General features: G+C 44.0%; 1 protein-coding gene across 1 annotated transcript in view; it reads right to left on the bottom strand.

Annotated features, from left to right (window-relative positions):
• NTNG1 (netrin G1) overlaps window positions 1-10,664 on the bottom strand; it is a 406,502-nt gene that overhangs the window by 188,045 nt on the left and 207,793 nt on the right. Inside the window, exon 2 of the mRNA XM_045292021.1 lies at window positions 7,286-7,926. Within this exon, the coding sequence (XP_045147956.1) occupies window positions 7,286-7,926 (641 nt within the window). The remainder of the gene's footprint in view (window positions 1-7,285; window positions 7,927-10,664) is intronic.

The following is a 10,664-nucleotide window of genomic DNA, read 5'->3' on the forward strand; positions in this document are numbered from 1 at the left end:
ACTATTGGGAAAGGTCAGACAAATGCCAGGCTCCAGGGTTTTAAATGAACCTAGAATGACACCTCTCGTTTGAAATATGAAGCATGCTATTTTAAAAAATCATTCAAATTGTAGCTAGAAAGGAAGTAGAGAACTTGCAGAATGACTAAAAGTTTAAATTTCGTTGAGTACTAAGAGGAGATATTCAGAAGTCCCAAGCCCTTACCTATGAAGCAACATTGATTGGAAATGGGATTATTGTTGTTACCAGTTAAGTTAAAGGAGATCAGACGAAAATAAGGTGAGAAACCTAGGAACACCAAGAAATATTTTGAGCTAACAGGAACCTAGGAAGAATCTTTTCTACAAGATCTAGTCCTAGAATGAACAACATGAGAGCATCGCTCTTGTGACACCACAAATTTGAACCTCCATAATTGTTAGAAAAAAACATATCACTTTGTGGGGTTTTATTATGACAACCCTTGGTAACTAACTACCCAGCAATAACACTATTTAAATGAAACAACCAACAAGCCCTTTGTACTTGCCAGATCCTTAGTTTAGCACAAATTGCTATGCTTGACCTCATTTTTGCAATCTCTATGTTTATCCACCTACTCGAGGGGGTTCTTTTTGATTACCCCCGACTTTAGCAAGCATGATGTCATCCTCTGGAGATGACCTGCCTAAAGTACGTAAGATGAAATCCCACATCAACCAGCTAACGGTGCTGCTGCATGTGCTTCTTCTAAGTCGGATATGTTTGTTCTTCCAGGTGGTCCTGATTCGTTTAAGATTTTCCTCCAACACCACAATTCAAATGTATCAGCTCTTCTCTGGTCTTCCTTATTCAAGGCACAGGTTTTGCATGATTATGAGGCAATCAAAAGTGCCAAGGCTTGGGTCAGGTTCACCTTAGTCCTCAAAGCGACAGCTTTGCTTTTTAACTCTTTGCCCTAAAAATATATTTTTTAAAGTGATCAAAAAATGGCAGCTTTCAGTATGGATTATAACTCACTGTCAAACAGACTACAATTGTCACAACTGGACCAATAGGTAACATCATGGTAAATGAGAAAAGGTTGAAGCTGTTAAAGATTTGGTCCTGATCATATCCGCAAACAATGCTCATGGAAGCAGCAGTCAAGAGATCAAATGACACATTGCATTAGGTAAATCTGCTGCACAAGACCTCTTTAGAGTATTAAGAGCAAGGACGTTACTTTGAAAACGAATGTGCCCAAGCCATGGTATTTTCAAGCCCCTCAAATACATATGAAAGTTAGGCATTGGATAAGGAAGACGGCCGAAGAATCGATGAATTCAAATTGTGGTTCTGGAGAACAATACTTAAGTCCTATGGACAACTGAACTTTGTTGGGAAAAGTAAGGCCAGAGTGCTCCTTAGTGGCAAAGATGAGAAGATTTCACTTTACATACTTTGGTTATATTATCAGGAGATACCCTTCCCTGGAGAAGGACGTCGTGCTTGGTAAAATGGACAGGGCAGTGAAAAAGAGGAGAGCCCTTGGCAAGCTGGATTGACACAGTGGCTGAAACAATGGGCTCCGGTTTGGGAATAATTGTAAGGGTGCCACAGGGCCATGCAGAGCTTCATTCTGTTGTGCTATGGGTCACTATGGACTGGAAATTACTTGAGAGTACCTAACAACAACAACAACAACAACAACAACAACATACCACCAAATGAAGCCCTTGGAAGCTTTCCATGCCATTAAGATCAACTGCTTTAAGGAAGCATTTCTTCTGGCACTATTTCTCACAATTTTCTGTTGCTATTCAAAGTGTTTCAATTTGGCAGAAGTAGATAGGTTCTTCTTCCTGGCTTTAGTCTGGAAACGCCACTGAAATCGTCCCATAAAAAGTGACTGCTTGTTTCTGAAGCACTGTGTCATCGCTTCTAGTTTCAGAGCAGCACATAAAACAATCGCAATATGATAAACTGGCAGGTGGGTTATCTTGCTCCAATCACAGCAAATACCAAGCAGTGGTCATCAAGCAGTGACGGTTTACAAATGTACGTGTGCTTCCTCCTGAGGGTTCAAGTGTAGGGGTGCTTCTCGCTCCTGACACTCAGTAGAGAAGCTACGAGAGTGGTGTTCTCTGGCTCCTCTCCTGGAGGAAACAATGAAGTCTTAGGGGGCAGAGTCAATTCTGAGGATAGCAACTGAGAGCTAACTACCTGTAACGCGCTCAGGTAGGGACTGAGAGACAATGCTGAGGATATCATTTATAAATATTGTGCAAAAAGGCAAGTGATGGAGATGTGGGTTGAAGTTTCCTACTGAAATGTTTTTACAGCATTGTCCTCAAATGCTTGTTGATTAAAAAAATCTCTCATCTTTCTGAAACCATCATGGTGACACTTTGCTGATAGTATATCTTACAATTAAATGAGCATATCACCAACCACTCATTTGTCTTTCCGATCTAATAATCAATAAAATAAGTCACATTACTTCCTTGAAACTACTCACCAAAAAGAAATAATAAGTAATGTTCAGTTTATATTCCATTGAATCAAGATGACTATGATGTCCAGCTTTTAACTGAATTGAATTATGGAGATGGTGAAGGAGACAGAATGCTTAGAAATATTAACTTCAATTATGTAACTATGGAAACCTGTCTTGACATTATTTATATGTGGCAGCCTTGGAGTTATATACCCCGTCTGTATAAAGAGATGTTTTAGAACAAACACATTCTCTTCACTTGTCCTCTCACCCCTCATCTGGAGAGATTTTTATTTATGCATTAGTCGACCTTTTCGGCCATTAGAACCATCTTGCTTCAGCCATTAATTAACACAAGTACCATAATTTAATAGACTTAATACTACTTGATGCCCTTTAATGTACCTTCCATTAGTGATATTATTGTAGTATTACCCTGTAAATTAAAATGAGATCAAGACTAAGAGAGCCACTCTTTAATTAAGGTACTGGCACTCTGCTCTCGTCCATTATTCACGAGAAAAATCACCCTGATTTACTGAAGCAGGACATCCATAAGTCAGAATTAGTTCTTGAGGACTATTAGGTTTATTGAACAATGTAAGTACCATGGACTTGCTGAGATTGCCAGCAGTCCGGTTTCCTCCTTCTCAGCCATGACATTAATAAATACACAATAAGAGGAAGTCGGTGGAAGCAAACTAAGTGCCTGGCAAAAGAGGACCCACATTTTTACGATATGATTATGGTTTCTGTCATCAAGAAAATGCACATCGCATGCATCACTTGTCCAAATGAATGCAGTCACCACATTAGTGACAAATGTAAAACCATTATTAGGGCACACAATTCTAAGTAGCATCAAACATAAAGGTGTGTGCAAACATGCACATAAAACCAGTGTGTTAGAATTCACAGTCAGTGAATTTAAGCAAAGAATCACCAACGATTTACGTTTCATACGTGAATGCTTCAAGGAAAAACATCCGATATCCTTTGTGCCATTATTTTATGGAGGTTTATATCCCATCTCCATCCATCTTCCCATAATAACTCATCCCAATTCCCACAGGATGACAGGGCAGGCGGGGTGACAAGAAAAACATCATTATCATCAGATAGAGCCATGTGAAGGCATGTTGAAAGGTTATGATTATTTCCCAAAGGGAATATGGAGGGAGGTGTGTCTGGAAGTAAATACCACAGTTAGATTGTGGAAAGTCTGAACTCATGATGTTCCTGAAGTGAAATATTTGGAACTTTTCCCAAAGACCAGATATTATTTTCTATATGAAAACAAGCACATAAACATGAGCTGTTATTTTTACTGACATTACCAATGGCTAAATGATTACCACGCTGCTGAAAGGCCCTGGAACCAGGCAGCAGCTCAACACTTCCCTTTGGTGGCTCCATCATAGCAGACCTTCCTTACATTCCTTCAAAGCCAGAGACACGCCTGAGCCATCCCGGCTTGCTCCCTTAGTCCCTCCCCCATCACTAAAAATACCCAGGCCATCTGGCGCCTAGTGTAGTACGTGCCAGCATCAGCTTTGCCCTGAGGAATCTGGACAGGCTTTGGAAGTGACGGAGTGGGACCTTATGGAAAGGGATCACCTCTATTGGACCTTTCTCCTGTGCCCAGCTGTTTTTCAACAGTTCAGAGTTAACTGGTGAATAAGAAAAGACAGCGAAGGTAGGTCAGGCAAGGGAGGGGGACTCGTTCAAATCCCCCAGAGTCACTGAAATGTGGTTGGAAGACACAACTGGGATGCTTGCAAAAGAAAAGGGGCCGGGATGGTGAGAGTCTATGTTTCTAAGATCCCTCCTTTAGGAGATGGCTGGCCTCATCCCAGTGAGAACAATAGCATCACCTTTCCCTTGTTTGCATGCTTTTTATACTTTCCGTTCTTTAGAGGAGGCAAAAATGAACATTCAATGAGAAACATAAGGTCTGTCCCCCCCCATCAAACACCCACTCACATACAGAAACGCCCTTTGCCCTCAAGTTGATTGCAACCCACGATGACATTCGAGGACACAGTAGAAGTGCCCAGGAAGGTTCTCACAGTCTCACAGAGGGAGTGACTGATGGGTGGGCTTGTGACTGACACAGATGAGCCAAGGAGCTTCAAAGGACAGCCTTCTGAACCAGTGGCAATGCATGTGGCTGGGGCAGCTGTGTAACAGCAATGCTGGTTCAGATTAAAGAGGGCTCAGACCATAAAGCGAAGGAAATGAAATAACCCTGCCTAATAAGGTAGACCACACTAAGATGGCCGTTTCGGATCTTGCTGGCTAATTCTGATCGTTATCCTTTTAGATGGACAAGATATTTACTACCTCCCTGTGCTATGCTACTGTTAATAATATCAACATGAATGATTCTCATATTTGGTATGAAACAATATTCCCTCAAGAACAAGATCCTGGAAATGGAGAACGCCCTGCTAAAATGACTATAGGTAGTTGTGAGGGGGCATCGGGTCCATTTGGAGTCACAGGGACCCCGTGAGACAAAGAACTGCCCCATTGGGTTTCCTAGGGTGTGATCTTTTCAGAAGCAAATCAGTAGTCCTGTCTCCTCAGAGGGGCCGGGTGAATTCGAACTGCCAACCTTTCCATTAACAGCTGAGGACTTAACCATCTGCCCCACTTCGTTCATGACGATAATTGTTGCATTTTATTGTCAATGAAAAACTCCAATTTGAGGCAACAGTTCTCTACAACCCACTATTTGTGTCCTCGCCCCCAAATCCATCAACTGTTCTCTGTCACCCGGGACCCACAAGCTCACTATTGTCCCAGTCCACAACCCCGTCAGGATATATCACGAAACCCTCCGTTACAGGCTTCATTTTAAAGCCACCATAACTAACTCTGCTGGACTCTTCACATGGAATACGAGTCCACCATAACTAACTCTGCTGGACTCTTCACATGGAATAAGAGTCCACCATAACTAACTCTGCTGGACTCTTCACATGGAATAAGAGTCCGGAGCAAGACTCCGAGGAGTTGGCTACCCATCCCCTCCACTTTTGCACAACGAAGATTTTGAACTTTAGAAGGGAGGGTGGTGAAGCTGCATCTCACTTTAGCCCTTTGGCCGTGCTCTCAAGCAAGGGCATAGCGCTTGGTAAGGGAGAGGGTAGGCAGAAGAGAGGAAGATTGTCAAGGAGGTAGTTGACTCCGTTGCTGCCACAATGGGCTCAAGCCTCATCATGATGGTGCACATGGCACAGCACCAGCCAGTGTTTTCTTCTCTTGAGCATGGGGTCACTCTGCGTGGGAACTGCCTCGATAGAACCCAACACAACAAGATTCTGAAACCTTTGTTACTGAACCCAGGTCATTCTCAACACCCCATTCTGTGTGCCTACCCTGGCCCCTGCTCGAAGATCAGAGACCTCGGCTTTCTCTAGTACAGCGACGCAATGTCATCGTAGTCAAAGTTAGGCTGTGACAACATCTGAAAGGTCAGAAAGTTTCAACTCCTTTCCAATGTATGAGGACAGGGTTTCTTCACGGGATACCAGAAACCACTAAATTTGATGAACTTTGCCTCATGGCATCAAACCTGCATGATTTAGGCGTCACTGTCTCTATCTTCTTTGTATTGTGAACTGGGTGATGGATTCAAAGCAAGTCCGTTTTCCACTTCACAATACACGCACGTTTGTCTTGTCTCCCTGGCCACAATCCCCCCAAGAAACACCTCTCACCCACTTCCCCCTGGGATCCCGTTTCCACTCCTCCTTCGTTCCTAGCGCTTCTAAACTCAGTCCTTGATTTAATGCTATCTGTCTTGGCATTTTTAGAATGATTGTTGCTTTTCTTCCACACTTCACTATATATTCTGACCTCTACTTTTCCCTACTTATTATCTTAGGCTTTGAGTCCCTTATTTTATCACTTTGAAAGCATACAGCATTTGAAAAATCTAGTGTAGACCTCTCTGTGAGTAGTCTTGGTTCTCATTTTCAAGTTGTTCATTAAACCTCTTCAAAGTTCTTGGAAATTTACTCAACTGTGTCTTTGGTATAGTATCAAACCCAAACAGCCTCGACTGTGACCAGGAAGGGGTTACGACTTTAGTCTCTGGCCTGTCTGAACTTCACCTACACCATAGAGGAGACAAGATACAGGCGTGTGCTTTAAATGATATCCTATTTATTTTAAGATCCCACAAAACCACAAAACAAAGCCCCTGCTCCTCTCCAACCCATGGTCCCTAGATGTTTTGGGTTCTTCATTCATAAATTTGAGGAAATGCAGCTTTCATTTCCGGGATATTTTTGTGCGATTTTAACAAGGCACAAGATGAAGAGTTACACCACATGGGAGCCCTCTCTCTGGAGTACAGTCGAGTCTTGAGTGAGGAGGAAGAAGCAAAGGCACAGGTTTCCAAGAATCTCCAAATCTACATTTGAACACACACGACATGGTACATTTCTTATTGTCCACTCCCTTACGGAGCAGCCTGCTCCGTTCCCCTGGGCTTCCCTGCCTACAGAGTGCAAATCGCCGCCCGGCCTAGGCAGTTCCTTTGCCTCCACGAAGATGCTTATTCCTGCACATTTGTTTAATAACGAGGACTCTTGCCAGGTTTTATGGCAGTAAGTCTGAGATTACAAATTACTGAATCACTGCGGAATAAGAAAGGTCTCAAATGCCTTCAGCATAGCTATGGGCTGGAGTTTTTGAGGAAACGTTTCGGTAGAACATGACCCATCAAAATGACATGTCACTCGACAGCCAAGACACCTAGACCCCGATTCTTTCCTTGGCCACACTCATTTTCTTTCCAGCCGGGGATCTCTTACCTTCCTTGTACCTTTACGTCGGAGATGGCGTAAAAGTAGCGTGCCAAGTGCTGTTCGTCTACAAATATTTCCCCGATGGCCGGTCTCAAGAGCCTGACCCTCAGGTCTGTGACTGTGAAGAAGTCTCTGAGCTTCTTGGTTGTGTCCAGCTGTCCATAAAGGGAAGCCATGTTGCGCAGCCGGGGCCCAGCAAAAAAGGCGAACCTGTCTTTGATTTCGAAGTTGATTATTTTGCTGTTTGTCATGTACCCCGTGGAGTACTCTTCTGTGCAAATGATCTCGAGGACCGTGTGCTGGGATAAATCCTTCACGGACTTGGGATCCATGTGAAAGGCATCTAAGCAGTCCGTGGCGTAGTACTGATATGGCTGCCATGTTCGCCCATAATCAAGAGATTTCTCCAGGATCATTTGGTCTGGACGTCCAGATTCAAAGGTAATAACTATGTTGTCTGTGAGCTCAATGGTTTTGCTCCAAGACAGAGTGATGTTAACCTGCAGAGGCTTGGGGTACTCCTTCCAAGTGGCAGACTGCCAAAAGGTGGAGGGATGTCGTCCTTCAAAATCAAACATCAGCTCAGGGGGATGAGCCAGCTCGGGGGTACTTGCGTCGCATTCATTATTGCACATGTACGGGTTGCCCTGAGGAAGAAGAACAAAAGAGAGGGCATCAAAGCACTGGTCTTGCCTCAAGTCTTGCCAGATTGCTCTTGCTGAGGCTACAGAGGGAGGAAAGACAATAGCAAACCTGTTGGCTGTACTCCTATCCGTTTCTTCATTCTACCTGGGTGCTCTTCATTAATCACTTACAAACAAAAAGCAGTATGGCAATTTTCTTGTCTTGCTCCCTTCCATAGACTTGAAGAAACAAAAACAGTTCATTCATCCCATCTGTGCTAGACCCATACTGTGGTCACAGAAACACCGAGACTCTGAGCAACAAGGTAACAAATAGCTCAATCCCTCCGCTGCCTCTTAGATAGACGCCAAGAACTTTATCTCGGCCTCAAGGATGCTCCTCAAGAGCACAGTTTGTTTGTTTGTTTTAAAGTTGTTTCTCAAGGAAAGCATTACAATTAGCAATGAACCATACAAACCCATGTCCTGTTTAGTAAATAATACCCACATAGCACGCTCAGCGTCTCCTCACATTGCCTCAAATTCATCATACTTAACTGGGTCCCTGCTTCATAAAGTTTGCTTTTAGACCATTTACTCTGTTCACCACAAATCATTAAAATGTGGTACATTACAGGCTCTGGGGCTTGGCCAACTGTCTGCCAGCCTATTAGCTAGAGACACGGGATTGCTTAGGGAAACCTTGGTTGTGGAGTAGGCGTAGTTGTGCTCTGCTGCTTGATTAGAGGAAGACTTGTGAGGAGGACTCGCCTGGAGAAGGGCTACGCAAAGGGCCTGCGGCACTCGGTGTGGTACTTTGTGCCCAGCCACATCCTTATTATCAGTGCCTCTCTGACTAAGCTGGCTTCCTGTACCCTCCACGCCAACGGGAATCCGCTGTCCTGGCTATGTTGCAAGCCGTGCCACATGCTTTGCAATGTGGGGCGAATGAGTGGTTCCCAGATGTTTGCTTGTTTTGTTTGGAAGAACACATTTGGGGTCAGTTCTCCACGTATTTCACTGGGTAATTTAGGACATGGAGGGCTGCAAGAATAGGTCTCTGACCCTCTAGGCATTCTCTTGCCATTATACTTAGACTCGTTTGTTTATCATAAGCTGAGGCTTTCTCAGCACACCCGCAGGATGGCTGCACTGTGTCTCAAGTAACGAATTTACCTGGGATGCTGATGACACTCAGCTCCCGGCTGATTCCAGTGAAATGTAAGAGGAGTGTTGGAGCATGGCTTTGGCCTCCCCAGAGGTAACTCTCTCCTCCTTAGTCAGCGAATAGTCTCCCGCTCTCTTGCCTATTAATGCAACTGAATCCTGATGCTGGCAACAGGTTTGGGGCACTCAAATATAATCAAGATGGCTTGAGAGAAAGGAGAGAAGGTACATTACTTGAGAAACAGACTTGTTTTTTAAAATACATTCAAGGTTTTGTTTCTGTACCTTTCTCTCAAATTTCAGTTCCGTATTCCTGATGCCAGCGTCTGTTTCGCTATTTATAGTCTCCCCTCTGAAATAAGCCAAGGGGAGGGGGGGGGGCAGGAAGTTTCTGTTCCAGGTGGAATAAATCGCCAAATTTGTTATTATTTAAACTCCCTTAAGCCTGCCAGGGAGCCAAATGCCGAGCTCTTCAAACTGGCAAAGGCTTTTTATGGAGGGCTATAAATATTGTGGAATCTGTCAGGATTTATAAATTCTAAATATATGTAAATGCGCACTTTACTGGAAGGGGTCAGAGTTACACAAATCCCACCTTCATTTGAAATTTACTGAAAGAAATACGGTCACTTCAAAATCTGTCAGCATGTCACCATCTGCACAATCATTGACTTGGATGCTGCCACCTTCCTTCTGACAGAAGCATCTTCATCCGAGGTCAGGGGCGGGGAAACACTGCGGATCAGCTCTGACGTGAGTTATCAGATAGCTGCATTAAGTGCTGCTGAAAGATAACGTGCTCACCTTCTGCACAGGTGTGCAGAGCTGCTCAGAAGAGGACATGGAGCTACAAGGAGAGGAATAGGGATACCTGACTGATTCTGGAAATGGGTCAGTAATGGAGTGAAATGTGTCCCTTTAACATGTTTTGGAAACCTAACCTCTGTATCAGATGAAGATCAAGGAATGTGGCCTTCGGTATGGATGACAACTCAATGTAAAGAAGACCCGAAGCCTCACAACTGGACCGATAGGTAACACCACGATAAGTGGAGAGGAAGTTGAAGCTATCGGGGATTTTGTCTTACTTGGATCCACAATCAGTGCTCACGGAAGCAGCAGTCAAGAGATCCAAAGATGAGTTGCATTCGGTAAATCTCCTGCACAAGACCTCTTTGGAGTATTGAAAATCACAGCTGTTACTTTGAGGGCTAAGGTGCTCCTGATCAAAATCAAGGTGTTTGCCCTTGCCTCATATTCATGTGAACGTTGAACCTTGAAGAAGAATCGATGCATTTGAATTGTGATGCTGGGAAAGAATATTGGAAATTCTACGCACTGCTGAAAGCACAAAGCCATCCATGTTGGAAGAGGTCAAGCCAGCGTGCGCCACGGAGGCAAGGATGGCCAGGCTGCGTCTCACATAGTCACCTTTGCATTTTCAAAGGAACATATTAGCAAGAGAGGTACGCACAGAAGGAGGAAGCCAAACTCCACAGCCGGACCCTCTCCATACCGAGGGACTAGGAGAACTAACAAACTAACAAACAGATCCGCCTCAGACGAAGTCCAGCCAGAGTGCTCCTTAGAGCAGC

This window comes from Echinops telfairi, unplaced genomic scaffold (genome assembly GCF_000313985.2).
Source record: "Echinops telfairi isolate 266 unplaced genomic scaffold, ASM31398v2 ScPeMD7_443;HRSCAF=831, whole genome shotgun sequence".
Lineage (NCBI taxonomy): Eukaryota > Metazoa > Chordata > Mammalia > Afrosoricida > Tenrecidae > Echinops > Echinops telfairi.